Genomic DNA, 27,620 nt, shown 5'->3' with positions numbered 1-27,620 from the left:
ATTTTCTCCTCGTGGAGGACAGATGCAAACATCGCTTGTCATCGATGAGCGTACCAATGCCGCTGCATCTGCGCCTCAGGGCAGCGGCGCGTTAAAGGATGCATAAAAAGACAACAAAAATGCTATGATACGTGTGGCGGCTTGACAGAATGACAAGCTACAGTGGAGGACGCTGTAAACCGCAATGGCGACAGGAACAATGTCAGAAAACGCTCAATCGAGTTGGATTTTTGATACATCTGGACACTTAAATTAGCACGCCTCAGCTTTAAATCCACACTTGGGGAGATTTCCTTCTTGGGGACTTCATGGCAGCTCAAATGAAGCTCAATGAGTTCCGTTTGCTGGAAACACGGGGTTGAAGCTGAAATCTGACAACTTTTGTTGCAAAGTCCCAATAACGTGATTAATGACTTAAAATTGTTGCCTCTTTTGGAAAAGATCAAAGATTAAGTCCTTATGACAGCAGCATCCAGCCATCCTTTCTTCTTTCCTTCCATCCATCCATCCATCCATCCTTTCTTCCATCTATTCCTTCTTCCTTTCTTCCATCCATCCATCCATCCATCCATCAATCCATCCTTCTTTTCATCTGTCCATCCATCCCTCTTTCCCTCCTTCCTTCCATCTTTCCTTCCTTCCTTTCTTCTATCTATATCTATCCAGCCTTCCTTTTATCCATCCATCCATCCGTCCTTCCTTCCTTTATTCCTAACTCCCTTCCTTCCATCCATTTGTCCTTCCTTCTATCCATTCTTCCTTCCTTTCATTCATCCATCCATCCATCCATCCATTCATCCTTCCTTCCTTCGATCCATCCATCTATCTATCTCTCCTTCCTTCCTTCCTTCCTTGGCGTATACTTGTATAGCGCTTTCTACCCTCCTTCGAGGGCCCAACGCGCTTCACGGTCACAGACCCATTCACCCATCCACGCACCCATTCACACACTGGTGGTGGCTCCGCTGCCAAACACTGGCGCCAACCTCCCACCAGAGGCAATTCGGGGTTCAGTGTCCCTCTATCTATCCTTCCTTCCTTCCCTCTTTTCTTCCTTCCTTCCTTCCTTCCTTCCTTCCTTCCATCCATCCATTCAGGGTCACAGGTGAATGATGTAGGCGGTACATCCAGGTGACAGCTTCGTGGCTCACAGACACATTGTTTTCTTAAAGGAAGCCACACAAACTTCCACCTACATTTAAGACAACTTTAGCCAGAGCTAAGTCAGTTCACTAAGTAACTATTTGGTGGCTTTAAAATAACTTAAGGCCTTCCCTCTTTAATCGAATGAAAAAGATGTTTGCAAAAAGTGTTTGCTACAAGCATTTATAAAAATGCTAGTTTTGTTTTTAAAAATATTTTCTGGCAGTAATTTTACCACCGTACCACTGTGTTTTGTTTCAATGTTTTGGATTAAAATCACACAAAGATGGCAGGATGGTCTTTTGAATGACAAGTGACCTTAAATCTTCAACCCTCAGCTGCATTTTAACCCATGTACAGTTTGCTAGAACATAAAATTGGCAAATATAAATTCTTCATTTGTCCTTCTTTCAAATCTCTTTCAGAGTCATGGGGTTGCTGGAGCCTATCCTTGCTACGGTTTGGTGAAGGTGGAATACATCCAGGATTTTGCTCAGTCAAAATCATCATTCTACCTTAAAAAACTGTTTTCCATTAACATTCAGAATCATTTCTAATGAGGAAGCAAAATAATCCCTCACTGATAGAAAAATAATCACACATTGTTCAGTTGAAGACTTAGATAACAAAGTGAATATGAAGGACCTACTTTGCACCAGTGGAAAACTTTAGGAAACAACTTGTTCAAGTTTCAAGTTGACAAACATTTACATTAGTTACATAATTAACTTACATGTTAACTCATTTATTCGATCAGATTCAATCATTTATTGACACATAAAAAGGCGGGGGCTTGTCCAGGTTGTTACCACGCTTCCTTCAGCCTGCCATAGTTTTTATATTTAATACCGTGCTAATTTTGCCCAGTCATTTCTGAAGGGATAATGGAAGTTATAACGAAGAGTTTTGAAAATGTGTAATTTGCTTGTTTTGACACATGTATTATTTACCTAACACACAGAGAGATTGTGTGTGTGTGTGTGTGTGTGTGTGTGCGTTTGTTGCCACAATCAATACACACAGACTTCCTTAAGTAAACCAGAAGAGCAAATATATTGCTCGCTGTGGCGGCTATGAGACAATATAATGTAAACTCTCATTATATTACCTGCCTCCTCTGCTACAATCACCGGTAAACATGCGGAGCCACCGGCTGCTTTCACAACTAGAGCTTGAATTTACCGATGTTCCCTAAACGCCTCTCGAACACATCAGTCAGAGACTGCAGCAGAAAAAAGTTTTTTAATCAAATTCAGGAGCCTTTCACCCAAACTTTGCAAATGCTTTCAGGTGTTAATAAAGTCTAAAATTAAGTGATGTAAAGAACTGCAACAGTCACCATGCACATACAGTAAAAAAATAAGTAAAATATGAATTTGGAGAAAAAACTGCCAAATAAATCCATGAAATGATAACAAATGTACATACATTTTAGTTAAATTATGTTTGATTTGATTTTCTACACAACATGCTCAGTTTTGTTTAAACATTTCTGGGATTTTTGCTAACCTGGATTTGAACTTGTTGCAATTCTCCTAGTAGCTGATTAGTCATAAAGGTGTCCAAAATGAAAGGCTACCAAAACGTGACTGAGGAGTGCATGGGCACCAAACCAAGGTTTCCATTTCATTCACAAAACCTCAGGCATGTCCAACCCCAGGCAGAACAATCTGCTACATCCCAGGGGGAAAAGGGAAAAGAGCGTTCTCTCCGTCTCTGTATCCTCTTACTGACTGTGTTTCTCTGAGCTGACGTAGTGCTGGAGCTTGGAGCTGGAGATTCCCAGCAATAAGATTTCATTTTTTAAAGAAAAAAGATCTTTTCTTACTAGGTTTTTTGCACTCCATCATAAAATTTCTGGAGATTTTATAGCCTTTTAGAGTAAAACTAAATCACAATTTTAGAATAAAGGAGTTGTGAGCAAAATACCTCCATAAGTGTTAAAAACTCAACTATATTTAATTATTTTGTGACTAAAATTGAACTGACGTTACTGCAAAAAGGGCTTTTATTTCTGTCAGTGCTAGTGAGTAAACTTTCAGTGATTTTCCAATCATTTCTACATGCAGATCAATAAGAAAGTCATTTCTGACAACTGCAGCACTGACATATCCTCTTCTTAATTCCGATCAGCGTCTAACTCTGTGGTTTTAGGCCTTCTGCATTGATGTTGGAGCTGAGCTTTTCCTTCCTTCCCTCAGAGGCTGCTGGAGTAATAACAGCTGCTCAGGCCTGATTAGAGACACTGTCCTTCCAGAGCCAGGCCCACCCATCTCTGTCCTACTTTCTCTTCCTCTCCTCCTTCTGATCTTCTCGTTTTCCCGGCTCTGCACCACCGCCTAAAGTTATTTGAATTGAATCCAATTTGAATTAAAATAGTTTATTTCAAATAAACCCAGACTTGTCAAGAGGTTTGACAGAATTCAATATATAGAAGAATATAAACAGACTTAATAGAAGAAAATAACATAGTGATTACATAAGAAAGTAGCATCAAATCATAAAGGAGTAGACGGAAAAATAATTGATATTTGACCCACTTTGCCTTTAAACTGAAATTCTTTTCCATTTCAGATATTGTTAAACTGTACTTTAAAGACTCATTACCATGAAAATCTTGTTTTTGGTGTTTTGATCCTGTTCTTGTAGCATTTTTCTCATGATGGTGGACATATATATAAGTGTTTAAGATTCAAATTGCATTTCTGAGTATCTCTTTATTCAAATTAGGACAAATCAGGAGACGAAAAATGTGTTTGAAAAAGCTCTTGGCATTTTGTAGTGCCGTCCGAATCTACAATTCCAAAATGGAGTGCCCTAGAAATTTCCCAGAAGTCTTTACGAACAACCAGTGTGGATTCATGCTCACTACATTAGCAAATATAGACCACAATGCATTACATTTGAAAATTTTTTGCGAAAAAAAAAATATTAATTTTTTAAAAATAAGCCATGCACATTTTCATGATTAGAACATAAAGAGATAAATAAATGTTTGTATTTATTCAATTTTTACTTCATGAAATTGTTAACGTCATATTTGGTGTCTAGAAAAAAAAAGTAGTGAGCATGGGGTCCAAATTGCTTTTAAAATCCACTTTATAGTTTTTTTTGTTTGTTTTTTTTTTGTATTAAGTGATTAGAGTGGGAACTTGGACATAGCTAGAGTAAAGAAAGGAATGATGGGATATCAGCCGAGCTTACTTCCGCTCACAACTCAGAGGTGAATTTCTGATGTACTACTGCCGAAATCATGTCCTAAAAAAGCATTTTTTTAAAAAGATTTGGACTAAAAATGGCATAATCATGATTAAACACAATTGGGGATGTTTTCACAAAAACTGGAACCGTGATTGGAGTTCTTCGTAGATGTTTAGGCCCTAATTAGTGAGATGTGTTTGTTAAGTGATGCCATATAGGTTTTATGGTGAACATTTTTGGTATAGTACCTGGGATTTTGATAAATTCATATTTAAATTAGATTAATAAAGTTTGTAGATTGACAATATCTTGAAAATTTGCTAACTGTAATTACAGGAATTAGAATTTTGTATGATCCATACTTTCTGCTCTTCTTAAAGAGCTTTTTTGTAATAAAACTAAAAATATGATAGTTATTTCTCCAGATTTCTACATAGTAAAAAGCAATGAATAGGCTTTGAGATTGTTGAGTAATCCATCATTATTTTTATTTATTTATTTTTTAAAAAATAAAATAATAAATATAATATAATAATAAATAAAAAAAAATAATAAATTAAATACATAAGTTCGTATTTAATGCACAGTTTTAGAGGATTTGTTGAAAAAAACTGATCAAAAAGTTATTAATTAATTAATCTCCAGCTAATGTTAGGCACAAAAAAAATATTTTTTGTATAATTTGTTAATACTTTTTGACAAGATTTTCATTTTCGAGGTAGAGCTGTAAGTGGTCATTTTGTTTGTACATTCAAAAACTTTATGAAAAGATTTTAAGAAATTAAATTAAATCAGAATAAGTTATGAGTTGAGGCCATGTTGTGTCTCCATTTAAAAGATTTGAAAAATGGGAGATTTTGAGAATGTATGAAAGCCTTTGAGGCACAAAATGTATGGAAGAGCACAAACAACCCTTTTTTTACATTTATTTTTCTGATTTTTCTTTCTATTTAAGCATGGAGAGCATTCTTTTAAATTGAGTTCTTTAGTCTGATCATTTACATTAATTTCTAAATATCAAATTTTCTTTTCCCAAATTGAAGCCTAAATCAACAAACACTAAGAGTTAACAACAATTGAATTAAGACACAAGGAAGTTGAATTAATATGATTTTTCCTTTAAAAAGAAAGAATATTACAAGTTTGCATTAAAAAAACATTGCAAACTCCAAACTTTTGATACGAGCCTCTTTGCAGGATAGTTCCTCCAGCAAGTCATCAAAGAGCAATCCCAGCAGCAGAACCTGCTGCGACGAAATCCCCACTAACACCTCACGCTGAAATATTAAATGGCAAACGAGAAGCGACAGTCCCTCGAAAACGCCACACTTTGTGAGGGAAAACAAGCTGTCAATAGCAGTATACATGAAGCCTGGAAGAGGCAGAGCAAGCCTGCAGTGACAGAGACGGAAAGAAGGGAGGAGGAGGAGAGAACAGAGGACACCCTGACATCTTTGTTTCTGTCTGAGAGGTTGAGCTGCTCATCTGTAAAAAGGTGCTCCAGGAAAGAACAAGAGAAAGGCTTCTATATGTCATTTCTATGGTCAAGGAGGAGAAAATGTTTCATCTTTAGCTTTAAATCCAGGTTTTATAAACCAACATCTCATGTATGTTGTGAGTCTGACTCATATATTTTTTGACAAAAAGGGTGATATCATTTACCTAAGAAAAAATTATTATGCAAAATCTCCAAACTATAAACGCCACTTTAAGATGTCCCAGAAACGAAGGATGTCTGGCCCAAATATGGCCTGCAGTTGTCTTCAGCCCACATTCTGTTTTGACTTTCAGCCGTGACTTACAGGTGACCGGTTTCCTCAGCTCAGACACAGAACCACGAGACACGACCCGACCCCAGCTCTACATAAGCCACTTTAAAGCTTGAAAATCCCATTTGAAAGAGATTCAGTTAAAGGGAAAGTTGTGATTGTCCAGTTCTGATCATGTTTTGACCACATAGTTACTAACACCATGACTCAGCTGTTTCCTTGTCATTTCCTTGTCAGTTTAATGTCCTTGATTGTCTTGTTTGTCAGCTTTATTCCGATATATGAAAGACTTTGTGTCATATCATTCCAGCTGAGTTATTAATTTCTCCTCCGTGATCAATTTTCAAATGGTTCTGTGAATTGAAAAAAACACCTTCCATACGTCACTATCAAGCTATAGTCCTTGATTGGCCACAATTTGACCATAGAATCCGAAAATGGTCGTAGAAACGTGCATGAACCCAAGAGCTTTGACCGAAATGCCCACACAAACGCATTTACATAGACTTCTCATTGGAAGAGGCGCATGTTTCTAATAAAAATAACGATTGGTATTTTCAGCTCTACTGAGTGGTCCGATTTGTGTAAAAATATTGAAAAAGTTGCCTCGTTTTGTGTGTTAAAGAGAGAATGACAGATACTAAATCATCAAGTGGGAGAAAAAGAAAGTAGCAGAGACATATTATGAGGGTTCCTGACAGCTGCAGGTATGATGTGTCAGCTGTCAGCCTGGCCTCAATGTAAATCACTGTCATTTTGCTGCTAAAATTGGACCCGACTGGAGAGATTTCAGAGAATATAAAAATGTAAATCCTTAAAAAGTGTTTAGAAAAATCAAGATTTTTACTTTAAAAGATGAGCTTATTTAAAACTATTTAAAATTAGAGCCTTTTTTTCATACAAAAGTGCCACTTCTCACCCAAATTACTATTAAAACCTGCTTGATTATATTTCCGTAATCAATTGGATTTCACTTCTCAACTTCAGAATCCAGTTTCTTTTCACATATTGGTTAAAAGTAAATTTTTTTCTTATAATATAAGATGAGAAATTCTACTCAAACTTTCTAAAAGTGGTGAAATTATCAGCATATTCCACATCCCTATGACTGTATTTATCAGGCAGCATGACAGGGTTAAGAGAGGCCAGGGTCCTTGTCTGACTGTGGCTGAACGGCCATTGTCATGCTTCTGCTTTTATGTGGTTTTCCTGCTGTGCCGGGGTCGTGTCGCGTTCTAAAAATAAACCATGCGGATAATTAGCCCGCGTGCTGATGCAAACTGGGATGGAATCGCACATCATGCCGCACAAACAAGCGCATCGATGGGCCCCGAGTCTGCATAGGAGCGAATGCGCTCACGGAAGCGCACATAAAGCCTGGATATGGAACACAATCGCTGCGCTAAAGCTGTGACAGAACCGTTAGCACCGACGTGTCAGAGGCGCAGCTTTTCCAGAAGGCAAGGCAGAGCAGAATTTGCTTCAAACGGACTCTTTCTGTCAAACAGCACATCTCAGCCCTGCTGCCGTGTACTTCTGCAGCCCCCTGGACAGAGCATGCTCAGAAGCACCAAGTCAATAGGTCATTAGAGAAAGCTGCAGTAGCTAATAGCCTTCCAGAGAGACCAGGCACCTTTCACCCTCATCTCTTTTATTCCACCTCTTGTTCGGATGCCACCCCACACATGTCGTTTTCATTATTTTTATGTTGTATACTCACTTTACAAGTAATATTCATTTCTCTATTTTCTCTTTAATGGTACTTTTGTTGGAGTTCAGTGTAAAAAGAGATTTTAAAATTAAAAAACTTTGCTTTTTTAATATGATTTGAGTGTAAAATTCTCTAAACATGTTTAATATGTATGAAAAATGAATAAATGTGTGTTTATTTTTTTATAAAAATAACTTTAAGCATTGTGCTGCCAAATAGTTTTATGCAAGCCTTAGCTTGTGGTGGATCCACATTTAAAAATATAAAAAAAATGTAGCGAGTTTTAATACATTTGCAACAACCAGACAAAAATGATAAAGTATTTTTCTACTTAAAGCAAAGTTATTATAGAAAACAATGATTTGTCAATCAATAAGCTTATTTTGACTCTGTTTTAATTCATCTTTTAAATAAATTTTGCTTCATTTGTTCATTTTGTTTCATTATTTAAATTTCTTGTCTGATGAATGTGAACTTTACCTTACCTTACTTTACTTACTTTACCTTACAGTTTTTGAGAGTTTCCACAAGTTTAGTATTCCTACTTATTTTAGCTTTACTGTCATGCAAACATTTGATATTTTTCTGTTACCAAACTCCATCCATCTATCCATCTTGCCATCCTTTTTCCAAACCCGCGTTTTCTGTCAGCAATGACTGGGTGAAGACGAGTTACGCCCTGAACACATCACAAGTCTGTTGCAGGTTGCAAGACTCATGGTTCTATAGTGACATTTTCACTCATTAAGAGTTATAAAAACTTAGAAAAGGAGACTGTTACTATTACCAGGCTGAAATGACAAACTTTTTCTGGTCTCGTTTAAGACCCACTCCAATGAAAATTTTGTTTTAAACCTGTTCTTGCAGCATTTTTCTCATGATGGAGGACAAATATAAAGAAAATTAGGATTAAAAATTGCATTTCAGAGTATTTATTTTTTTAAATAATTGTGAATCACGAGCTGACAAAAACAAATGTCATTTAAAAAGCTTGTAGTTGTTGCGTACAAACTACAGTCGGCGGGGCACAAGCTTCCTGCTCCGCTCCATTCTGATGCACCCACTTGTAGATAAATAGATCCGTGTACGTCTTTGTTTTCCTCATCTGAACTTGCAAAAATGGATAGCTCCAAAGTTGTGTGCCATATTTGTAGCCCCGCTAATGCTAACCTGGGTTGTGAGGGCTGTGCCGGAGAGAGTGTAAACAAAGGGATGATGGGAAATTACTTTCCCATATAGTCCACAACTCACAGGCAAATATCCACTGACTGAACTCCAACTGCTCTGCAGAAACTATGTCCTAGAATGACACAGGTTCTTTGATTTTTGCCTAATATAATAAAAAAGATTGTTAGAAACGATTTTCGGAGTGAGACTGAGTACTAAAAGCAAGAAGAAGAATTGAGGGAACACAGAGGTATAAGTACAAAATCTCCACGCTAACACAATAAACGTCTAAATCACTCTGTGTGAATTCCATTTTCAGAATTAGTGCTTCAAATCATGGAGCTCCAGGTCAATCTCAAGCGTCTCTGTCAAGCTGTGCAGGAGTGAGTGGCGGTGGAAGGGTTTCGAGGAAGAGAGCTGGTGCAGGAACAGCTCTGCCTCGGGCTCAGCGCTCGCTTCTTTCACCCAGTTCTCCCAGGAAGAGCCTTTAAACTGAATAATAGCTGACAGCTACAAAGAAAAAAGAGACGCTATTAAATCATGGGTGAAGCAAAAAAAAAAAAAAAAAACTTTGATGCAGTGCTGCAGAACATTCTCCACTGGGGTTTGAGTGGCAATATGCTACAATAAAAACAAAAGAGTCACAAATATCTTTAATTATCAAATCTCTTTAAAAAAAAAAAACATCAGAACAGGCAGATTAATGTAATTTAAGAGACTTTGTTGAATTTTTAAAAATGCTTTTGTGAATAATTTACTATTTATTATGTCAAAAAAGCTTTAAAAAACTTCACTTTGTTTACTTATTTGATTTGCACACAGAGGAGGAAAAGCTTTGTATAAATCTACGATTTGTAGGGAATCCGAGGTCTTTAGCTCTCTGCAGAGCAGCTCTGTGGGAGGCCTCTGCTCCTCATCAATCTGCAGAATAACCACATTAAGACAAAGCATCTCGTGTGAAACACCATCTGAAAGCCATCAGCAGAGGGGTCAAAAAGAGGATCCTTTAAGTTTTTAATTCCAGTGTCTATCCATCAGCTTAACTATATAGACGAGGATGAAACAGAAGACAGGTGGGATTTTCCTCCCATTCTCTACATCCGGCTGCACATATGGTTTCTCTTGCTTTTTGTCTAATTGATCCCTAATTTATTGGACAACTTTTGCACCTGAAAGCCACAGTAACAAAAAAAAAAGTAAGCTGTGGCAACCAGACCTGCCAGTGTGAGCTGACAGTCGTGTTGTTCCATCTAAGCAGCGGTGCAGCAGCTGCATGCAGGTAAGGGACTTGCAGGGAGGGGCAAACATCTGCAGACTGGTGGGTTTACAGTTATTTGCCGTCGTCTCTAATTAAACAGCAAAAGAACGTTAATGATGTGCTGTTTTGTTCTTTTTTTTTCTTTATTCCTGCTAGATAAAAGCTCTCTAATGAGCAGTCGCTTGGAGCTTGTGTGTTGCCATGGTGACAAAATGTCAATCAAGGGACGTTGTGGTTCATCAGCTGAGTCTCACCTTAGCGTTTTTCAGCTTAGCAACAAACAAATACAAAAAGTTAAAACATTTGTTGTGAAATTTTAAATTTTTTTAAATTTTATTTATAAAATTGGGTTTTCAAACTTTGAATATTATCATTTACTGTTGTCTTTATGATGTTTATTTTTCATTTTATGTGTTCAAAATTATTTTAAAAAAATCTGGATTTGTTATATGCAGCAGGAAAATAAATTTGGATGTGACCTCAGAAGATTGTTATATCACTGATACATAGCTAAAGTCAAAGGTGAAATAAAAATATATATATAATACTTCAGCCATAAGATAAAAAAGATTTAAAATATTTTTATTTTTGCTGCAAAGTTTAGCAATTTTGCATGTAAGTGTAGTTAGTGTAAGCTGATTGAATGCTAAATAAAACGTGTAAACTGCTTTCCCTTGTACACAGAAAGTCAGTATCCATTTGTTTTTTTCAGCTCTAGAACGTCTTTCTCTCCTTTGCGTTCCTCAGCTCAGTCGGAGTTGCCAGGTCTCAGTGGTGCTGAGTGAAAGTGACCTCAAAATTGACTGCTAATACAATTGTCATCGCCTGCTGCCTGCCAAAGCCCACAGGATGGGTCTGGGAATAGCAGAAACGAGGAACAACAGAGGAATGAAAAAACAGAGCGGCGTGGGAGCAGAGCTGTGATGTGTTACGCCGCCGTTCTATCAAAGGGAAGAGGTCCAAACACGAGGGGGAAGAGCCGACAAGATGGCTAACAGACATAGTGAAAGCAGCCAGAGGAAGAGTTTGCTACAGAGAGTCGCCGGGGTCATTCCTTGACGAGCCCCCACAGGGCGGCGTCACGGTCAGCAGGTCAGACAGGCGGATGGCCATGAAGACGATGTTTTCCACCTGACTAGACACCACCTTCTGTGCACGGATGACTCTGCCCTACACTGGAAAATCGCATCACCTGCTCACCTTGACAAATGTGTTCTTTGATCTTTATATAGTAGTGCATGTGACTAACATGACAACAAAAGCTGGAGGAGAGTTTCATTAAAACAGGATGAATCAGTGTTGTGAGAAACCTTTAGGAACAGAGCTCCTCAGCCATGAAATTGAAGGACTAGATAAGACAAGAGGCAAAAATAAAGACACTTTTTTTCAGTATTTAGGGTTAAAATAGAAGTTGTTTAGCTAAAGCTATTGGTTGTGATAAAATTACTTAAAAAAAAAAGCAAAACCCAAAAAAGACTGATCATTAATGGATTAATTAAGCAGGAGAACGTACAATAGTCTGGAGAACTTGCAAAAAAAAAGAAAAAATAATAATAAAATAAAGCAAAGGAAATGATTTTTTTTTCTCTTTGCTCATCTGAAGCTGCTTCTGCTTTAGATCTGCTGCCGTGAAGCTGGAATGGTCTGATAGGTCAGTGGTGTGTTCTACTGTAAACTGAGGTCCGATATATTACAGAGTAATGATTCTCAAAACACCCATTTATGCTTTAAACTTTGAATTCAAGTAAAGCAACAGAGCGTAGTTTAAGACTTCACACTGTACAAACGCACTCTTAAGAAAGCAAAAATACTCTTATTTTAAGAAAAAAATTCTTATTTTCTGTCTTGCAAGACAAATAGTCTTATTAAGAACGTTTTTAATGGCAAAATAATCTTAGTTAAAGAAAACACAACTTGATTTTTTTTTCTTTAAGAATTTTTTTTTTTTTTTTGCCTTTTTAAAGAAAAAAATTGCAGTGCAGAAATCTGGATTTCTATTCTATTCTTCCTGTTTTCTTTAACTTGAGGCACCTAATCATTACAGATGAAAAGTCAGGTCCACACAGTGTGATTTGCCCAAAAATTAATACACATTTTTTTTCTGACAACTATGAAAAGTCACAAATTACTCAAATTCTAGTGAAAATTATGTTTTAGGTGTTTTTAACATGTTCCTGTTCCATTTTTCTCATGATATCAAGAAAATTAAGCCTAAAATTGAATTTCTGGGTAGAATTTATTCAAACTGTTGTGAATCAGGAGCAGATGAATAAAATACCATTTGAGAAAGAAAATACCAAATTCTCAGCTCTGTGCTCCCAGTAATGTGAAGGGAAAGGGGGGCGGGGTTGCTCCACAGTCTTTTCCACAACTCAGACCCAAACTTCTAATGAACTATTGCCGCTCTGCAGAAACTATGTCTTAGAAAACGACAGTTTTTTTTTTTTTTAGGCTATAATGAGCACTAAGGGTTGCTTTTACAATATATCAAAAGATGATCAGAGTGGGTCTTTAAAAACATAAAAAAACTCAGAATTTGTTCATGGCTGAATACGTGGAAATTCAAGACATATCATCACATTTCCTGAGTTTTAGTCATATGCTAAATTATTCTCCCTAACACCTCCATCACACCTTCTAATGGAATCCAAATACTTTGAAAGAGCTAATTAAAAACCAGAGAAAATACAGCTGCAAATGATCAAAAGCAGCTCACTTTTGTCCTGTAGAAAAAAAGAATTGAGCGAGCTAACAAAAAACATTTTTCTAACCTAATATGTAAATCATGGAGTATTTTCCCATGGTTTCTTTCTATCCTTTAATGTGTATTTCCCCTGCGCTGCCGCCAGCTTTGATGTGAGGCATGTCAGTGGCCACTTTGATGTTTTGAGGGACCTTTAGCAAATTAATGTTTTGGCTCAATTAATTTCCCGGCGTCTCTGGTGAAGGCAGGAGTAAATGAAACCTGACACGCGACATCATCATCATCAGCCGGTCCAGAGTCGGTTGGAGAAGCGCCGCACAAGCACGGCTTGTAAACACAACCTCCTCAGTCAACTGAGATGTGAAGACGACTGTGCAGTGATGGAGACAACCATGTGATGAAAAGTCGAATCGTTGGTGAAGACATAATAGGCAAAGAAATAAAAGAAAAATTCAACAAATACGAAAACAAAAAAATAGAAAAAAAAAATGTAAAACATTTTTACAACTACTGGTAATAATTAGTATTTTTAGACGTACTCGCTGAGCTATGTCAGAGTAAACACGAAAACTAAATTCATAAAGGAGTTAAAAACTCTTAAAACAACATTTAAAAAAGAACAAAAATAAGCATCTGGAACAATGCTATTTTTTCCTAAAGTATTATTTCTTTCGTTGTTCGAGATGTTCATTCGTTCATTCATTTTTCTAACTTAAATTCTAAAAAGAAAAAAACAAAAACAAACTGTTTTCCAATTTTAAGTTGAAAAACGTACGGATTGACCATGAATCCATTGTGTTTTGAAGATAAAAACGTTATTTTCAAATGATAAATCATTCAAATGTAATGAACGGTGGTCTATATTCTTCAGTCTAGTGATACAGAGGTTTGGGAAATTTCCAGATTTTGTAGATTTGGACTCCCTGACAAAATGGTAAATTCCCTATAGTACACCAATAAGTAGTGAGGGGATTTGGATGCAACCTTTGACTCTGTTTCTTAATTAAACTTTTGAATAAAATTGCTCAACCAGCGTTAATTTGTGCTTGATTCACAGTGTTCTATAGTAATTAAGAAAATATAGATTTAAAACTAAAAAGAAAGTTTTGGTGTCATTGGATTTGCACAATCTAGGTTTTGATGTACTTTGTGATTGTTGGTGTATCTTCAATAGAATAATATTTTAAGTCAAGGGAATTTGCAATTTTAAAGTGGAATTTTGGAGTAATCCAATTAGACGAGACGGCTGAAAATATCTGTGTGGCTGCATTTCATCCTTGAAACAATCGTATGAATGTTAGCGCTGGTGCATCTATTGTTTATTTAGTTTTTTTTCTTAATTATTTGTGATTTTTGTGCCATTTGAAGCTACGTTCTTTAGGTTCCCAACCAGCCGTTCCTGTTTCTGTTTATTAGTCCTCGATATTTACGTTTTCTTCTCACTAGTGGCAGGTCCTCCTATCTTCATCCATTTTTGGTACATTTTGTGACAGTTTTTTTTCTATTTTTGCTATCTTTTAGTTCAAATGCTGCTTTTTTTCCTTAAATAAATATATTATATTTAGTTCCTTCCCACAAGTATTTGTTCCCTGTTTTTGTGTCTTCCTCAAACACCTTGCACTACAATAAACTCAAACTATGAAAATATTTAAACATATTTTCTTACATTTTATACATTTTGGAGGTTTTTCACAATAAATATAATACGTTGGCGAAAAAAAAAAAAAAACACCAGAAGATCTCTGCCTTCATTGTTATTGTTGTTATCTCTGCAGTCTGTTTGACATACAGTAGCTGAATGTCCTGATATACTGGAGTAAGAATGAATTTTTTACATATGTATATATGCTGATGGTCAGTAGCTGTATTTAACTGTTTGTGGTGACATAGTTTTAGCAATATTAGTGTTTATCTTTGACAAATATGTCAAATTTAAAATAAGTATTTAATGTTTTATTGATTTTATCTACACCTAATTCTCAGTTTGAACTTAGTTGCTTATCTCTCATTTGTTTTTTTTGTTTGTTTTGTTTTGTTTTTTCCACATTCAACACTTAATTTTAAATTTTTTACCCTAAACAAGCTTTAAAGTAGTCTAGTGATGGACTGGCGACCTATCCAGGTAGTACTTCTCCTGTTCCCCAACAGTAGCTAGGATAGGCTCCAGCAACTCCTAATAGATTCAGCTGGTTCAGCAAGTGGATAAATGGGTGGATTTTAACTAAATTACCAATGAACCTTAAATTCACCAAAGCCAAACTCTTCTGCCGTCCCCTCCAGGATCAGATGTTTTGCCGTCCTCCGTATGAGGTGAGTCAGCTGCTTCTCCATATTCACCGTAGCATAAGGCAACGGAACATTCACACCTCCTATGCATGTTTTCACACTTCTCCGGGAGCACATTTACTCATATGCAGCATGAGTCTTAGTCAAGTTGGTGAAGTTTGAACTCAAATGGCTTTTTTTAACGTGTACATATGAGGAAAAACAAAAGGCAGATCTGATCTTTGAAGGTCTATTGAGTGAAATGAGGTAAACTCAGAGAACAGAAGGAGTTTGGTAAAATATCTGACTAAATAATCTCATTGAAGACATGAAGCTGAAAGGTTCAGAAAGTTAAGAACAAAGCAAACTGTAGATTAGAGGAGATGAAGAATTCTGTGTAAATGATATTATTTTTACATATGTGTTTGGTGGTGATAGGGGGGTTCCTACACCTTTTTCTGTCATGTTTTGGTCTTCTTTACTCACTGTACAGTGAAAGAGTGATTCCTAACCATTCTAAATGAACAGCATGTACTGTGGAGAGGATTCGTAAAGCCACAGGTGGACTCGTGAAATACAGTGTGACTGCTTCCTGTAGAAATGAGGCGTTTTGTCAGACTGTGGGACATCTGAAGGAGGGCTCTTTGGGGAGTAAAAGATGGGTGGTATGACAGGAAAAGGGGGAAGCTGGGAGAGGATGGGAGGAAGCGTTGAGCTGCAGTGGGGCAGCAGCCAGATGCTCCACTTTCCTTGACAGAAATGGAGGTCAAGTGCAGCTTTATATGAAGGCAACATGGGGAAAGAGTCATAGAAGGAGAAAGATGCAGAGGAGGAAGGCAGCATGATGACTTTAAGTAGCGGTAAGGGACACCGGGTTTGAGCACACAGCCCTTCTAACTATAGCAAACTGGAAAATGAGAAGAGAGGACAGAGGGTTTTCTCTTTTTAAGATGAATGGTGGGAAATAACCGGCTTTATGAGGAGCCACACGACTGTAATAGGTGTAAGCGATAGGGAGGGACAAAAATACAAATGTATGTTAACTTTGCAGGGGGAAGACAGATGGTAATGCACTGGCTTGGGCTTACTATCAGCACTAATGGAGGGAGAGAGCAAACAAAAAGAGCACATGATGATCTTAAATTGTACATCTGGGAACATGAGCCTTACCTATTTCAGGAGAAAGGGAAGCATGAATTTACGTTAGAAATGCAAGCTTGGAGGGACTTCGATGAAAAGTACCTCTAGTTAGTCGCATTAGACACCCCCCAGGCTCAGGTAATGATGATGCCCCATACAAAAATGTGCTGCATTACTCGTCACAGTTTTGTTTGGTTTAGAATGGAAACAGCAGAGACTTGCGCCTATGAGGCCACAGCGACTGCCAAGCGGAGCAAGGCACGCACGGCAAACAACAGACGATAAAATTTAGCATCGGCGAGAGCCAAGTTTCAACAGCATGCAGGCTAAACCGCGCTAAAGCCGAAAAAATGAGTGCAAACACATGAACATATGCCAAAGCAAACGAGGACAAAATCAGAATCAGGCTGGAACATGTGTTATCAAATAACTGAAATAGGCTACAATTGAGCAGAAAATTAATCCTTTAGGTGAAAGTTTGCAACTTCTATCCTTTTGTCCACTGGATTTTACACCTTATATTATTATATTATTTTTACCACATAAAGAAAGTAAAAGAGAAGTCTTCCTATAACTTCATTAAGCAGGTTAAAAATAAAAAATATATATAAACCTGAAGGTTAATTCATCATTATTCCCCTCTACAATGTTTGGTTTAGTTTAATATTAATACAGGATTAAAATCATCTCAAGTTCAATCCTTATTTATCAATTATAAAATATAATACAAAGTGTTATTTCATTGGACTGAAATTAGGAAATGCAGGAAAAGTCGTTTTTCAAAATAAGAGTGCCATAGGAGCACACAAGGGAGTCTGTCGTCATTCTTTGATCAAAAGAAGAAACACAAAAAAGTTCTTACTGACAATGTTTGTGTGCCTGTGTGGATGAAGTAAAATAAAATAAAATAAAATAAAATAAAATAAAATAAAATAAAATAAAATAAAATAAAATAAAATAAAAAAATAAAAAAAATAATAAAATAAAATAAAATAAAATGAAATCCATCAACATCACATTTAAATTGGATAAGCTCTCTGTCCTTATGTTTAAGGAGACTGGCCTTCAGTCAGTGGGAAGATGGATCTGATTGGTTAAAATAAATCTCTAAGCCACATGTGTCAAAATCAAGGCCCGGGGGCCGGATCCGGATTGTATCCGGCCCTCCATATAATTTTATTTTATTGTTTTTAATGGACCGATGTTATCTTGTGCTTATTTCTAACTTGCATAATTTTGACTAAATATATTTTTATGAAGAGTGAAATAATTAAATTTATTTAAGGTTTAAGTTAATTTCTTCTAAAATAATATTCCCTCCTGTTTTTATTCATATTTATGCTAAAAAAAAGTTTTAAAGTTTCAAAAATGTTGTTTTAGTGTGTTCAATTAAAGTTTATCTTGTTCAGACGTTCGGGTGTGTTTTGGAGTTTGGCCCCCTGTGCGATTGAGTTTGACACCCCAGCTTTAAGCAAACTGGATCCAAATCTGTTTGCATAGCCTACTATTATCTGTTTATTTGTTTATCTAGTTCTAAGGATCTCATCTTGAGATTTACTTATCGTTCAGTAGTTCTGTATTTATTCCATGATTTATTTTTGTTTTTTTCAATGTCATTATTATAATTTAAACACTTTCTTTCATAATTTGTGATATCAGAGTTTTCCAAATCTGTAAAATACTTTACTTACTGTACTTTACTTTCAGTAGAAATGCACTGAATGCAACAGTTTAACAAAACAACAACAAATATTTTTTTTATTTGCTAATAAGCAAGTAACAATGATGAAAACCCTTTTATATTGGTGTAATTTAATGAAACAATAAATAATTTATGTAAAGTAAATTTAGCAAAAACATAAGCAAACATATGCAGCAGAGATGCACCGAATCACTCTGCATGCATGTGTTTAATAACTGTGTGTACTTGTTGTGTGTATGTTTTTGCATGTTTAGGTAACATGAAGCTCCTGGAAATCACTTCATGTTAAATTTGTCTAAAAGGTGCCGCTCATATAAATCATCTGACTGCACGTTGGGAAGATGTGACGATTAATATCTTTAGGGTTTCCACAGAAAATTTGAGCTTTGCTTTGAAAACAAGCCTGAGGCCGCTAAATCAGGCATCATCACAGGCTTTTCATTCCTCCTGCGCCTAACTAAAGAGCTCTCTCCGCATTAACAGATGGCACACTTCCTACAAAAACGAGTCTCAATCAGCTGAGCACCTTAGTTACCCATTCATTCTGGGGTTTTACCTCTTTTAACCAAAGATTTTAATGATACACATCATAAAAACACACACACATTTAGATTCACAAAGTACCTACGCTTAAACTGAACCCTCTTTCCAAATACTTTTCATCGCTTTGAATTAACCAAAGTACATGTTTCTCAAGCAGTTGATGTTTTTTCAGTGGATTTACCCCCCACTGCGACATTTTCCCAGAAAGCCTCTTCCTTGAATTTTGATGCGCTCCTCTGTCATATAATTGGGGGTTTTCACAGATAGAACGTTTTGTCCCCTGTTATCAGCGCTAATTGGAAAACGAGGATTATTAGACTGTCTGTCCCAGAGGGGGAAAAAGTCTGTAAATAAGACATATATCTGAATACAATTAAGAGTTTGCTTTTAGGTTGAGGCACAACCATATGCTATTGTTCTTTGCTTTTTTTGTCCAATACTAAACTAATGGGGGTGATTTTATATATCTACTTTATTCCATCTTTTGGATTTATTTCTCTTTTTGCAAAATCTCTAATAATTCTGGTAGAGGTTTTCATGGATTATTAGGTGTCATAATACAGCCATTACATACAAAAACACTGTCAGTGCCTCCAACAGTCTCATGTTTTCCCTATCTGAGCATTAAACTAATCTGCATGGATTGTCATTATAGATTTATCCAAGCTTTGTCATTTCCCACTTATGCACCTACAGCTGTTTTTTCCGTCGCCATGGCGGCTGGTTGCCTTATATCGCCTTCTTTCACTGTGTCCACTCGCCTATAAACAGTCCTGCCAACCCAAATAGCCTTTTGTTAGCTCCTTTAACAGACCAGGAAACAGTCAACCATGAGGAGATTTCTTTGTTTGGTTCTGAGTCTGCTCTTGTTTTGGATTATCCAAGCAAGCAGATTATCAGCATTTAAAAACATTTTTGGCATTGCAACATCTTCTCAAGCTGCTAATAACGTCCTTAGTCACTCTTAATGTGACATTTTCACGGGCTTTAGACAGTATGACACGGTTAAAAAGGAAAGGAGCTCACAACTTCCTCACTGACACAACACAAAAACCCATCCACCGTCCCAATTAACTGAGATCATGGGAGAAAATCAAATTGTTCACAGTAAATTCAGCAACTGTGACCTGATGCACTGACACATACTCTCAAAAATTAACTATTTAGAGTGTTTTAGGCTTCTATTGTGGAAATAGAAAGCAAAAAATAAGCATTTCTCTTTAAAAATGTATTGTAAAGCATGTAAAATCACACATTATGACCAAAGAGAGAACGTTTTTTTCCTGCTGACCAAAAGTGAATGACTGCTAAAGATCTTATTTGAAACAAATACAATTCAAAATACTAAATGTATTTGAATAAAAACACCCAATTTGACATCTGTGTACCAGAAATGGGTTTTCAGCACCGGACAGCTCCCCAAAGAAGTTGTTATTTAAGCCAAAGCACCTCTGGAGTGTTATTTAATAGCTACGCAGATATCCATCTTTAACATGTCCATTCACATATTTAGGATTTTAAATACTCAGGGTGCTTTCACATTAGGATAGCTTGGCTGATTTGGGTTTAGTTGAAAAATTTCACACTTTCCTCACACCTTTATTTAAAGGTGGCATTGCTGAAAATGAGTGATGGCCAATAAATAAATAAGAAACTCCTTTAGACGTAATGATTCCTGCATGTTGATCAGGACTTTATTCTCTTTCACTTAAATGTACCAGTCAGTATGACTTTTTTTACTTTTCTTAATTTCTCCTCATTTTTTGTGTAAGTCAGTAATTTTCCTATAGTTTGGTTATTGGATTTATTGGAAATTGTGTGAATTCACACAATTTTGACAAACATTGGGGTTCAGTAATACAGTGAGCCAAATAAGTATTTGAACACACTGTGATTTTGAAAGTTGTCTCACTTAGAAATCATGGAGGGGTCTGAAATGTACATCTTAGCTGCATGTCCACTGAGAGAGATATCATTGAATTAAATCATGAAATCACATTATAGGATTTTTTAAAATAATTTATTTTTATGCTACTGCGGCAAATAATTATTTGAACACCCGTCCATCAGCTGACCCTCAAAGACCTTTTAGTCTGCCTTTAAATAATCCACCTCCACTTATGATCCTGAGTTAAATACCTGTTTGAGGTTGTTAGCTACATAAAGACACATGTCCACTCCATACAATCAGTAAGACTCCAACAACTACTACCATGGCAAAGACCAAAGAGCTGTCCAAAGACACCAGAGACTAAATTGCACACCGGAAAGGGCTACGGGGCAATTGCCAAGCAGCTTGTTGAAAAAAGATCCACTGTTGGGGCAATTATTAAAACATGACTGTCATTTCCCTCAGGTGGGACCACCGTTTCCACGGTTACTGTTGGTAATACACTAGTTTGAAATCATGCATGGAACAGCACATGTCCAGATCCCTCTTAAGTTTTCCAAAACCCATTTAGAAGACTAAAATAGAACTTTTTGGTCTTAATTCCACACCATCCCTACTGTGAAGCACAGGGGTGGTAGCATCATGATATGGTGGTGTTTTTCTGCAAATGGGACAGGACGACTGCACTTGAAGAGGGTGACTGGGGTTGTGTTTTGTGAGATTTTGGAGAACAACATCCTTTCCTCAGTTAGAGCACTGAAGATGGGTCGTTACTGGGTCTTCCAACATGACAGTGACTCACAGCAAACAGCCAGGAGAACCAAGGAGTGCTTCTGTAAAAGACATATCAAGGTTCTGCAGTGGCCTAGCCAGCCTCAAGACCTAGAGCCAATGGAAAATGTTTAGAGGGAGCTCGAACCTGACTGATCTGTATGGAGGAGTGGGCCAAAATCCCTCCAGCAATGTATGAAACCTGGTGAAAAATGACAGGAAACATTTGACCTGAGTAACTACAAACAATCACAAATATAAACATTGGTTTTCTCAGGTGTTCAAATACTTATTTGCAGCAGTAGCATACAAATGAATTATTTTTAAAAAATGTCCAGATTTTATTTTAGATTAGCCTCTCTCAGTGGACATGCACCTGTTAGACTTCTAAGATTTCTAATATTCAGATTTCTAAGCAGAACTTGCAAAATCACATTGTGTTCAAATACTTCTTTGCCTCACTGTAAGTGAACCATCGGTTCCAGGTGGACCAGGATTATCTCAGGTTTGCACAAATGTTCTGATAATCTTCCAGCAGCATATTCAAGACCAAACAGCAAGCATAAACAGAGCATAAATATGCTCAAACTGCAACAAATCTCCACATACATCTTTTCACTCTTCTTATCTTCAGTAAATCCCTCATTTGACCAATTTTATGTTCAAAACTTGTATCTTTTAAAAAATAATTTACTCAAACACGTATGTCTGACAAAACTGAGTTTACAAATCTTTCCACAGAACTTTGTTGCACAGGAGGGGGGAGGAGATGGACCCTGATAAAGCTGTCCATCACCACGCCGGGGACCTTTGTGTACGTAAGATCCACTGAGCGGCTGAGCGTATACGCCAGCAGAATCTTTAACACCATCAGCAGAGCCGGGGAATCACAGCGAGGAAGGGACATTACAGAGCTGTGGTTACCGGTGACATGGTGGGATTACAGATGGGAATCTGTCAACAGTTAACACAGAGATAACGGCGAGGCAGACCTGTCATCCGCTCGGCCCAGAGCAGGAGAGGAGGAGCTAATTTAATGCAAAGGGAGAGGAGTAAGGAGACATGATGATGAAGCATTTCTGACTCGAGTCAGCACTTTTACTGTATTAATAAAAAATATATTATTGACTATTCTTGTAAAATTATTTCCCTTTTTCCCCAAAACATCATAAAACTAATAAATTTGAAGTGTGGACAAAAATCCTTTTTCTATCAACCGTTTGCCCTGTTATGAACTCCAGCTAAAAGGACACTCACTTTTCAACCAGAAGCAGATTGTGTCCAATAAAAACATACATATTTTAGAAAATCATTTTTAGATTTCATGTTTGATGATCCCTCACTTCCCTTCTGGTAAGCTTTACATAATTTATGAAAGTTGTTAAACCCTTCGATTTTTATACAGTATATCAACCCGGTGAGAGGGGAGGTAGTGGTAGCTAGGCAACCGATGGAGACTACAAGAAATTGATTAGCCAATTTTATAGGAGCTTGGTTTTTCATCCAACTTCAGTCAGCTTCTCTAGACAGCTGGATTGTGTAGTTTTTCCCTCTTTTGTATTTCCAATTTATTTTTTTACTCCATTATATTAATAACCCTTAAAAGAGAGAGGATGTACAAACACATTAAATTAATTTGTGTTTTTTTATTTGGATAAGATGCTTCATTATATTGTAAAGGTTCCACTTGTCCTCATTTATTAGCAGAACCTCTAAGGATTCTCTTATTTTTTATTGTTTTTGAATGTTTCAGAAAGCACTAATTGTCCTTCATGCAAAATTATAATATATTTTCCACATTGAATTGTAAAAAGGCGTTTTTACTCCACCAAAAAAGGTCAGAGAGTTTGAGCCAGATCCCTCCTGCATCCAGGAGTAATTCAGCCAAAACCTTCTCATGCATCAAAATAGTTCATTACACATGTGTTTGGGCGGTCCACTGCTGAGGAGAGGCTCGGGGTGCTGCCAAATACTGCACCATCACCAGGGATCAATCGTAAGAAGAAAGAAAAGGAGGGGAGAGAAAAAAACCCTGCATACAGGGGGAAATCATCTGACCCTTTCAGTGGGCTCACAGCGTGATGCTGCTTTACATTTTTTTTTCCAGCCCCCTCTCAGAGTAGCCGTCATGCGTTACTACCCCCCCTCCCCATTAAATGCCAGCCACTGCGTCTGTCTGCACCAAAACGAAAAAAAAAAAAAAATCTCCCAGCCTACGCGCGCCGGCTGATCAGCCCAAACAGAGTAAAATGAGCTGCGCGCTCCTTTTACTACTGAATGGCGCGCGCAGCCGTCTATCTTTTAAAACCACCAATTTGTTCTTTTTTTGTTTGTTTTATTGGAGGGGGTGGGGGGCAAACATGTCGCGCGTCGCAGAGGAATCGATGACATCATGTCTGTGGGGGGAACGATGGAGTTTGGTGAGCCGTGGAGGCAGATGCTCGTCTGGCCTCTGGATGGAGCGTCTGCGTGCCGCGCGGAGGGGGAGCGCGGCCGTGCGCAATGATGATGCGGATGCGACCGGCGCTCGTGGTAGCACGCGCTCACCTCGCTCCTTCACTCAATCACTCCCGGCTGTACCTGCCCCTCTTTTGGACAAACAGTTCCCTTCCCCGCACAAGCGCAATGGCGCAACTGCGCTAAAAGTCGGTGCCGTTTTTAATTATTTATTTGTTTGCTTGTGTTTATTTATTCGGATGTTTGATTTGGAGTCAAATATGTCACTGGAAGTGCACAAAAATAAAAATCTGACTTGGAAAAAGGAGATGTGGCTGCAAACGTGTGCGCCAAAACAGTGAGGGCATGCGAGGAGAGCGCAATGGCTTCTGATTCTCACTCAAGTCATGTCCACGAGACCGGGTTATACCAGGTGACGGCCAAGAAGAGGTTAGATTGCTGGCCAGGGTGTGTGTAAGTGTGAGGAGGGCGGAGACGCTTTGAATGAGTTTGGCACAATTCTCTGAGCTGGAAGTTCGACTTACCTCCACACCTGTCCCATCTGAAAGATGTGCACGATGGTCTGCCAGACCCAGACAGTGAGGCGACAGCATCTGTCTCTCTGAAAACTGGCTACAGCTCTGCTACTGCTCAGCCCCTCCACGGAGCCCAGTCCTCCCCCGGTGTAATCCTGGACGAACCACCTGAAGCTCAGGATCTGGACCAAAACCGATGGAACCAGCACAAAGAATAAGGTCAGGCTGGACCACAAGAAGTTCTGCTTGTGGTAGTAGTCGACGGCCAGCCACAGATCTGTCCCCACGTCCCAGAAGAAGACCAAAAGCGCCAGGACGATCCACAGGCAGTCCAGCCAGAGGCGCTCCTCCTGCGGTGGTCGCGCTGCGTCCCTTCCCTTCCCCTTCCTCCGGAGGTAATGCAGGCACGCACTCCGGCAGCCCCAGTAGCACGACGAGGTGTTGCAGCAGTGGCAGATGTGGAACGAGCTGCCGTCCCGCGGGTCGTCCTCCCCCGTCCCCACCACCTCGTCCAGGTTGTGCAGCTGGGCGAAACCCGTGACGACCCCGCGACCATCGGATTTCGCTGCCATCTTTCCCTCTGATGTTCCCACCTCCTCCGGCTTCCGGGGTTCGTGACGACACTTCCCTGACACCTGTTTTGCACCCCAAATGTTGGAGCCATCTACAAGCGGGGCGACGGCGCGTCTCCGCGGCTCACTCCGTCCCCGAGCCGTGCGCCAGCGTCGCCAAAGACGCAGCGCATCTTTCCCTCTCCTCCCGCCGCAGAGCTCCGAGTTCAAACTATTCAATCTACAGCTCTGGCAGTGTGACCGAACCCCCTCTTTTTAAACAGCATCCATCCGTCCTCCTCTTAATGTCTGCCCTCTCTGCAGCTCGCCTCCAGCTGCAGGCTGAGTCCCATCGGACCGTCCGCCCCTCCGCTGTCCCACGTCGACGTAATTCATCCCCCCACCTCCATCCTCTCACACACAGACGCCGTCTCTCACTCCCAGCTTGGTTGCCATCTAGTGTCTTGTTTCAAGCTGTCAAAACGCGAGGGGGGGCGCATGGATCCATGAGTCCATGGAGCACGCCCACCCATGACTGGCAGGATCAGTCACAGTGGCACCGTTTGGAATGAGTGTGCGCACAAAGGGGGACGTGGAGTGAGTGTCACCCTTACAAGTGTCCTTATGTGGTTTTGGCACGCGCCCTTTCAAATGAGTGCGTCATAAAAACAAGCATAAAAAACTAAAACATAAATGTTCATATTTAAAAACAGAAATTTCATGTCATCATCATGATTGAGGAAAGAGTTGGTGTGTTTGTTGCACCTGTGGTTCCATGAAAGTATCATTTCATCTTGAGTTTGATTGGAATCAAACTGGAACTGTCCAGTGCTGAAATGTATGGGGGAGAAAACACACTCACAGCTGCGTTCAGGAACCATTTGATGGCTGACCCCCCTATTCAGTCCCTTAATGCCGATTGTCAAGCAGTGAGGCACTTTTGGAGTATAACTCAGCCTGGATTTGAACTCACAACCTTCCAGTGACGGGGTGGACACTCTTCCACTAGGCCACCTAGGTGGTACACACACAAGATTTGTACTTAGATGACGTGTTTAAACGCTGCTGGGTCATCAGAGTTTTCTTATCAGCCACTTTGAGCTTACATTGTAAATAATAACTAATAAAAACGTCATATTTTTTCCACTTTCTTAAACAAATATACCCCAAGATTAAATAAAAAGTCAAAATGTGCATTAGTGTGCACTCTTTAAGTATATATTTCAATATACATATGAGCCTTTTTGAATTGTAATGTTCACATAAATTGTGTTTTATATTTGTCCATTTTTGATATTAAAGTGAATACACAATCGCACAAAATGCAATGTATGAGTTACGAATCATGTAACTCCAGTTACACACAAACAGGCAGACACAAGTTACAAAACTTCCTCTGTCTCTCGGCACACACTTATCAATGTTTCCCCCCAAAAATCCAGCTCAGTTCTTAACAAGCAAACTCCACAGCTCCTGTCAACGCTTCTCCACCAAAGCCCTTGTTGTTGTTGCACCCCTGAAGTGTTTTCCAACTCAAAATAGAAAACCCCAGACAGTGGGCAGTGGGGTGGTGGTTCAAACTGTTCAAACCTCTTTCTTATCAGAGTTCATATGCTTCCCTGCGTATTCCTTTGCTTTCTCTATCCTCTAACCCAAGTCTAGGATGAGTTTTTAGACTCTTTTTGTGGCTCTGTGATGGAGCGACATCCTGTCCAGAGGACTCTGTCTTCTCCCGAAGACAGATGGTAAAAAAATGAAGTTCGCAGGTAAAACTGAATTCTAAGAAAGTAAATGGACCTTTAAAAAAAAAGTCTTAGTTTGTGCCTTGCCATAAAAACAATGTTATCAAAAAACTTTTTCAAGAGCAAATTAATCTTAGTTTGGGAAAACATTTTTTAGTCTTTTCTTAAGACCATTTCTTACTATCCCATTGGCAGATATTATTTTTTGCTTAATTAAAGACTATTTTTTCATTTTAAGGGTTTTTGACTTATTTTTAAGGGGCCTGCTTTTGCAGTGTAGTGACTGGAGACTTTAGAACAAAGTTAAATTGCTTGATTTAGGGTATCTATTCAATGCAAATCTCGTCTGGTTAATTCTTGTGTTTGTAGTAATGATAGTAAATGTGTTACATTGCACCCTCACTGTGTATTCAATCCATCAAAGTGATCTTGGAGACCAGAAAAACATTATTTTAACACAACACTTTATTTGACAATAAAAGCTTTGGACTTGATTTGGAATTTTCTATTAAAAACTCAAGACTTGACCCAGATTTACAAGGTGAGTCCTAGTTGGCTGCAAGGTGGTGTAGTGGTTTGGAGAAAGCCCTGGTGAGTTCTCTCTGTGGGGGGTTTGCATGTTCTCCTCGTGCATGTGTGGGTTTTCTCCGGGTAATCCAGCTCCTAAAAACATGCTTTATAGGTAAGTGCCCCTGTAACCGAGTGGTGACTTGTTCAGGATGTATCCAGCCTTCACTCGACAGTAGCTTGGTTTCCACCAGTAATTGTGACCCCAAAAGGTTAAAAAGATGGATAGATGGAGTAGAGTCATGGCATCTGGACTTAAAGTCTTCTTTCTTGAAATGTTTTATCGCTCATCCAAGTGACTTAATCAGCCAATGTGTCTTAAGGTCCTTTAGGTCCAGATGAAATGACTGAAATACAAAGCAAAATCATCTGCATAGATGAGAACCTACATCAATAAATACAATACAAAATACAAGAGTAAGAGTCTTGTTTCATCTAAGTATTCTCCATTACTTTTTTCTAAATCAGCTCCAAATAAAATATAAATCAAAACCTTGACATTTGAAATGCCTTTAAAGACTCA

General features: G+C 38.4%; 1 protein-coding gene across 1 annotated transcript in view; it reads right to left on the bottom strand.

The window, feature by feature from the left end:
• xkr6b (XK, Kell blood group complex subunit-related family, member 6b) overlaps positions 1 to 24,809 on the bottom strand; it is a 42,730-nt gene extending 17,921 nt beyond the window's left edge. The window contains exon 1 of the mRNA XM_024291020.1: positions 24,247 to 24,809. Coding sequence (XP_024146788.1) covers positions 24,247 to 24,809 — 563 coding nt within the window. The remainder of the gene's footprint in view (positions 1 to 24,246) is intronic.
• Positions 24,810 to 27,620: the final 2,811 nt, after the last annotated feature.

This window comes from Oryzias melastigma, linkage group LG24 (genome assembly GCF_002922805.2).
Source record: "Oryzias melastigma strain HK-1 linkage group LG24, ASM292280v2, whole genome shotgun sequence".
Classification (NCBI taxonomy): Eukaryota; Metazoa; Chordata; class Actinopteri; order Beloniformes; family Adrianichthyidae; genus Oryzias; species Oryzias melastigma.
The sequence above is the reverse complement of the archived record's forward strand: the minus strand, read 5'-3'. Positions and strand labels throughout refer to the sequence as shown.